The sequence below is a fragment of the Lactuca serriola genome, chromosome 7 (assembly GCF_051521515.1).
Source record: "Lactuca serriola cultivar US96UC23 chromosome 7, Lser_US96UC23_V15, whole genome shotgun sequence".
NCBI classification, from domain to species: domain Eukaryota; kingdom Viridiplantae; phylum Streptophyta; class Magnoliopsida; order Asterales; family Asteraceae; genus Lactuca; species Lactuca serriola.
The window spans coordinates 205,105,986-205,112,715 of record NC_136414.1 but is presented as its reverse complement, the minus strand read 5'-3'; the positions used below and the strand labels follow the sequence as shown (position 1 = coordinate 205,112,715).

The 6,730-nt window shown below is 33.0% G+C and overlaps 1 protein-coding gene across 2 annotated transcripts; it reads left to right on the top strand.

Annotated features, from left to right (window-relative positions):
- The first annotated feature begins 232 nt into the window (after window positions 1-232).
- On the top strand, window positions 233-4,147 carry LOC145061404 (fimbrin-1-like). 2 transcript variants are annotated; one of them, XM_079008860.1, is made up of 14 exons: window positions 233-505; window positions 619-794; window positions 940-1,110; window positions 1,198-1,436; window positions 1,510-1,681; window positions 1,769-1,807; window positions 1,903-1,971; window positions 2,051-2,167; window positions 2,249-2,460; window positions 2,532-2,887; window positions 2,978-3,141; window positions 3,224-3,320; window positions 3,405-3,496; window positions 3,594-4,147. In XM_079008860.1, the coding sequence occupies exons 2-14, from the start codon at window positions 708-710 to the stop codon at window positions 3,864-3,866; spliced, it is 2,088 nt and encodes a 695-aa protein (XP_078864986.1). In that variant the 5' UTR covers window positions 233-505; window positions 619-707; the 3' UTR covers window positions 3,867-4,147. The 2 variants fall into 2 exon arrangements, with proteins under 2 accessions (XP_078864986.1, XP_078864985.1); XM_079008859.1 differs by having other exon boundaries at window positions 611-794.
- The last annotated feature ends 2,583 nt before the right edge of the window (window positions 4,148-6,730 follow it).

Genomic DNA, 6,730 nt, shown 5'->3' with positions numbered 1-6,730 from the left:
CATTTTGACCAAAATGTTGAAAGATAGATGACCTCTGGACTGTAAATGTAAGAAATAATATTTTTTAAACTATCATTTTAGATTGAATATAAGTTGAAGGGTGATTTTGAGAAAAATTGTGAAAGTGTAGGGCCACACCCCACGACGTCGACCGACCAAAGACCATGATGCGGATGTGGTTGAAAACGGTTCGCCTGGAATTCATCAAACGAGAATTTATTGATCACAAAATTAAAAATAAAAAGGAAAAATTGATATCGTTTTTCTTATATGGCCTGCTCTCTCCCACATTCATGGCACCATGGTCCGTAGCCGAAAGTCGCCGCTCCTTCCTTCTTTCCTTACCCTTGTAGCTTTGCTCTCTTCCGAAGCAAGATACCCAAGTCTCTGGACTTCTTTCTCAAAAATTAAAATCTGTAATCTTGTTTCTTGAATTCCTTCAATTAATCCAACACTCAACCAAACTAAAACTCTTAAAACAATCCCCGATTCCTCCTGCCTGCTGGTACGTACATCTAACTGCTTGCTATTGATCATGGATCCTTGAATCTTGAATACCAATGTCTTGATTCTACTTTGATTTGGACTGTGCTGGTGATGGGTTTTGTAGATTTTCAGGATTTGGTATCGGTATCGGTACGCGTTTTGCCGATTAGTTCCTCCGATAAGGAAGTTAAGGGACCGATTTTAATTAGGGGAAGAAGCAGATGTCTAAATTCGAGGGGGTTCTTGTGTCTGATCATTGGCTTCAAAGCCAGTTCACACAAGTTCAACTTCGTACCCTCAAATCCAAGGTTTTTCTTTATAATCCCTCTTGATTCATCGCTGTGTGCGTTAATATTATATGCTATCTATTTAACTGATTATTAGATTGGAGTTGTTTGATATCCCGTACTGATGCTCGAATCGGTTTATTGTTTTTGTGCAATCAATGTGTAGTTTGTATCATTTAAGAATCAAAATGCTGAACTTACGGCTGCGGACTTGCCTCTATTGCTTGCAAAATTGAAGCCTTTTAGCGAGTTGTTTAAGGAGAAGGAAATAGGGGACTTATTATCTGAATCTGGTTTCGACATGAGCAATGGAATTGATTTTGAAGTTTTCCTCAGGGTAAATATTCCATGTTTACATCTCTTGTTCAATCAAGCACATTGATTCTCTTATGAGATACATTTGTTTATAATCGATTGATTGCAGGGTTACCTGAATTTACATTCACATGCTGCTGCCAAACTGGGCATTTCAAATAACTCGTCTTCGTTTCTTAAAGCAACAACCACAACTTTGCTTCACACCATCGATGAATCAGAGAAAGAATCTTATGTTGCTCATATCAATAGCTATCTTAGAGATGATCCATTTATGAAGCAGTTTCTTCCCATAGATCCAGCTACCAATGCTTTGTTTGAGCTGGCTAGAGATGGAGTTCTTTTATGGTATGTCTTTTTCATCCTCTTTGTCATATATGGATGAGCATATGTATATATAATTTGATATTTGTATTTGCAGTAAACTCATCAATGTTGCAGTGCCCAATACGATAGATGAACGTGCTATCAACACCAAAAGAGTACTGAATCCATGGGAAAGAAATGAAAATCATACTCTTTGCCTTAATTCTGCTAAGGCTATAGGATGCACAGTAGTAAATATTGGCAACCAGGATTTGGTCGAAGGAAGAGTAAGCTGTCATATTAGAGACTTATATCCATAGTTTGAAGCTTTTAAATCTCAAAACACCTGAACCTGATTTTTTTTTTTTTTGCAGCCTCATCTGGTTCTTGGCCTAATTTCTCAAATTATAAAGGTAGGGCTGTTAATCCAACGGTTGTAGTAGTTTTTTTTTTTCTAAAAAAATATTCTTCATTCATCTGATGTGGCTTGTAATTTTGGCACATCCAGATCCAACTCCTGGCAGATCTGAACCTTAGAAAGACCCCTCAACTTGTAGAATTGGTGGAGGACAACAATGTACTTGTTAATATCTTTCTTCAGTTTATGTGTGCATTTGTATCTATATATATAATATATAATATATATATGTATGCAGGATGTGGAGGAGCTTATGGGATTAGCACCTGAGAAAGTCCTATTAAAATGGATGAATTTCCATCTTAAGAAAGCAGGATACAAGAAAGCGGTGACAAATTTCTCATCTGATGTGAAGGTAAATTAAATCTCCGTTATTTTTCATTGTGGTTTTTTTTTCATTTGATGTTTATTAAGAGCAGTGTGATTTCATGTGTAGGATGGAGAAGCTTATGCTTACCTGCTTAATGTTCTTGCACCAGAACATTGCAGCCCGGCCACATTGGATACAAAGGATCCAGCTGAAAGGGCAAATTTGGTACTTGAGCATGCAGAAAAAATGGATTGCAAAAGATACTTGGCTCCTAAAGATATCGTTGAAGGCTCTGCAAACTTAAATCTTGCATTTGTTGCACAGATTTTCCATCAAAGGTTGGATTCCCTTGCATTGCATTAATGTTGTTGTTAATTGTTATGAGTGAGTAATTAATACTGTTTTGCAGGAATGGTTTGTCTACTGATAACAAGAAAATTTCATTTGCTGAGATGATGAGTGATGATGAACAAATGTCAAGAGATGAAAGATGTTTCAGGCTGTGGATCAACAGCCTTGGGATTTCTTCTTATGTCAACAATCTGTTTGAGGATGTCAGAAACGGATGGACGCTTCTGGAAGTTTTAGATAAAGTTTCTGTGGGGTCCGTCAACTGGAAACATGCAACTAAGCCTCCAATTAAGATGCCATTTAGGAAAGTTGAGAATTGCAATCAAGTTATCAGGATCGGAAAGCAGTTGAAGTTTTCTCTTGTCAATGTAGCTGGAAATGACTTTGTTCAAGGGAATAAGAAACTCATACTTGGTAAATCATTCACACACATTTATTATATACAGATATTGGGTTATGTTTTATTGAAATCAATTTTGTATTTGTGTACACACACACACACAGCTTTCTTGTGGCAGCTGATGAGGTTTAACATGCTTCAGCTTTTGAAGAACTTGAGATCCCACTCTAATGGGATTGGGAAGGAGATGACCGATTCTGATATTTTGAAATGGGCAAATAGAAAAGTCAAAAGCACTGGAAGACTTTCTCAAATGGATAGCTTTAAGGTAGGTTGGATCCATATATCTTTTCTCTTATCAATATTGCATCATATACATACAATATTCAAAAAACAATGCTGCTATGCAGGATAAGAGCCTTTCAAATGGAATATTCTTCCTTGAGCTTCTCAGTGCAGTGGAGCCGAGGGTTGTCAACTGGAACCTCGTGACCAAGGGCGGAAGTGGTATGTATGGTTATGGTTTTTCTTTTTTAATTTCGAGGGTAATTCTGTAATTTCATGATATGATGTTTAATTGACATTTGACAGATGAGGAGAAGAAGTTGAATGCAACTTACATAATCAGTGTGGCAAGAAAGCTTGGGTGTTCACTTTTCTTGTTGCCTGAAGATATAATGGAGGTAAAACTGATAGAATAGAATGTATAGAAGAAGTGTGGGTAAGAATTGGAAACTGATAAATGATAATAATAATAATTTATAATAATATTATTAACAGGTGAATCAGAAGATGATACTTATGTTAACAGCAAGCATTATGTATTGGAGCCTTCAGCAATCTACAGATGAGTCAGAATCATCTCCTTCTCCTTCATCGGTTTCAGCAACTCCAGAAGCTTCACCCGCACCTTCTGTCAATGGTGATGAAGACAGCTCCATCTCCATGACTGGCAGTGCTGCTGAAATCTTCAACTTGTCCATTGATGATGCAGCTTCTGATACCACAGTCTCTTCTATTCAAGAAAACAACAATGATGCTGGTTTACAGTGATACCTACGTTACTTTTTTTTTTATTATTATTATTTGTAAGTAAAAAAAAAAAGGGAAAGGGGGCAAGAGACAGACAGAGAGAGAGTATACTTAAATTGGATAAAAGAAAGGGAACTATAGGTAGAGAACATATGAATGCATACTGGAGATGGAGAGAGAGAGAGAGATAGATACGTTGATGTTTTTTTTTCTTGCTCTGATAAAAGTTTTTTGATATTGTTTTGTTTTATTGAAATAAGTTGTACATTCTTTCTGATGTATGAATTATGATTCACGTTCCATTTTTTATTCATATAATGAGACACATATAAAGAGACAATCAAATGTGTTGATCGATCTATTTGAGTATTAAGGATAACATTTTTATTATTTTAATGTCTTAAACATCCTCGTTGACCCACACGACACGACCAACATTTCTCCACCTCCCCCATTATATTATATTTTTATCTTTTTTGCTTGTTTTGTTATCTGTCTTTTAACATTTATTTATTAAAACGTTATAATTATAATTCAGGTTTTAAATGTGACTTGATATTTTTCAAAGCATGTTTATTTTATGTTGAATTTTTAAAAATATGAATACCTTTTCAACGATATTTTTTATATCATGATGGTATATCCTCTAACAATAAATTTGAAATCAAACTATATTTGTATAAGGATAAATAATGTGAGAATTTGTAAAATAAATAAATAAATAATAAAAAATAAAAAAAAAATTCTTATTGGGCTGTGACCTAGAAAGTTGAATATATATAGATCGGATCAAGTTCTTGAGTGTGTTGTTCATGGTAAATGGAAAAACAACCAATGTAAGTAAAATTGGTGTAGGAATCCGAGAGATGCAGTTGTTTGGGAAAAGCTCTTGGTTTTTGAGAATTGCTATTTAGACATCCTATTGACACTTTTATAAAAAGTTAACCAATAATTAACTGCTTATAATCAGTTTTTTTGGAAAACAATGCAATTTCAGTCAATACAAATATTTAAAAAATTGATGTCCATATTGCAATATAAGGTGTCTTTTTAGCCAACCTTTACGGTGAGTGAAAATATGTCATCACATTGATTTTTTTTTGTTTTCTAGTGGTACTTACCATACATATTGGAATTCTTTGTTGCCAATAGAGGTAAATATTTTCATGTGGCGTGTGGGTTTGGACATAATCCCTATTAAGGAAAATCTTTTGCTTAGAGGGATTGATTTACCCACTTTTATTTGTTCTATGTGCAAACTTCATAATATGGATCATGTTTTTATTCATCGAGAGATGGTCAAGTCTTGCTTTTGGAGAAGATTTATAGATAGTGTGACATATGTTTAGTTCATTTACTTAGGGTTGGGGATTTTCAAAATTGGGCAGATTTTTCACTTGAATGAGCTTAAAAAAATGAAGTTGGATTCTATTATTTCTGACACGTGGTTCTCATAAGTTTTGACACTTGTCATTTTATGGTATTTTTCAAATAAATATTATCCACTTGTCAATTTTTTGTTTGTTTCAATTTTAAAATTAATATCATATACTTATATATGTAAAATATTAAATATCATATATATATATATATATATATATATATATATATATATATATATATATATGATATTAAATTGCAATAAATACGTTTTTTTTTTATAAAGTTGTGCATTAAAAAAAAAATTTGTTTATATTTTAATTTTTAATCTTTTTTTAAATCAATTTGTGTATTTTATGGGTCTGACACCTAGTAGAAAGAATAAACTTAAGTGTGACCGGACGTCATGGCTCAAAAATTTGTCGTTTAGTATTTGAAATATTTGTTGCTGGAGTTTTTTTTTTCAATTAATAAATTCAGGTATTAAAAAAAATAAAACCCACCATTTATTATGTACCAACCTTTTTTGTTTTGCTTTCATATATAACAGTTTGTTTGTTAGAGTCTGAAAAACTTATCTGGCCTTAATTTTTTTTTTTGTGCATTAAGAAATATAGAGGCCAATTACATAAAATTGGGGAAAAGAGCATCATGGGCAAAATTCTTCATCGGGTCATAATCGAAATAGAAAAAAATTATAATCAAAGATTAAAGTACACTCCAAAGGATAATTTTTCTCATGTAACAATTTATTTTGTTAGTTAGGTAGTGAAGCAACGGTAATCAAAGTTTCAAGTACAAACATGCATATCCTTACCTTCAAATGCTAAAGTTGAAGTTGGAGTTGGTCTTAATGAGGGTGAGAATGACTCCAACAACCTTATTCTCGTGATTTTTGAGAAGAAGTTTATGGGAAAGTATGAGAATGATGAATACATATCTTCTTCAATTAACAAAACAATATTCGATCTTTTTTTAATAGCCTAGTAAAGCATGATATAAGTTCACACGAGTAATCATCCAATGAAAATTAATGTAGCCCTTTTTATGTTGACTTTGACAAGAGGAAGAAAATGAGCAGATTGGGTCCGATTCACTTCACATAACCATATGCTAGAATGGAATAGATTAAAGTCATACTTGAGGGAATAACAAAATCTCGGAGGGATTCACTATCTATGTAATACACTAAAGAAAACGAAAGTAAACAATCAACAGGAACCAATTAGGTTTCCTCACTTTTTTTTCATCTTATTCATTCTAGTCGTTCAAAGATATATATATATATATATATATATATATATATATATATATATATATATATATATATATATATATATATATATATATCAATTTGAATTGTTAAAGATCAGCTAAATAAGAGGATAAGAACATGACAGCTAGATAAGAACATGACAGCTAACACGTTTATTTTCTTCACTCCCCCTCAAGATGGAAGGTGAAGATCACGAACACCCATCTTGCCAAGTAATAGACGAAACTGG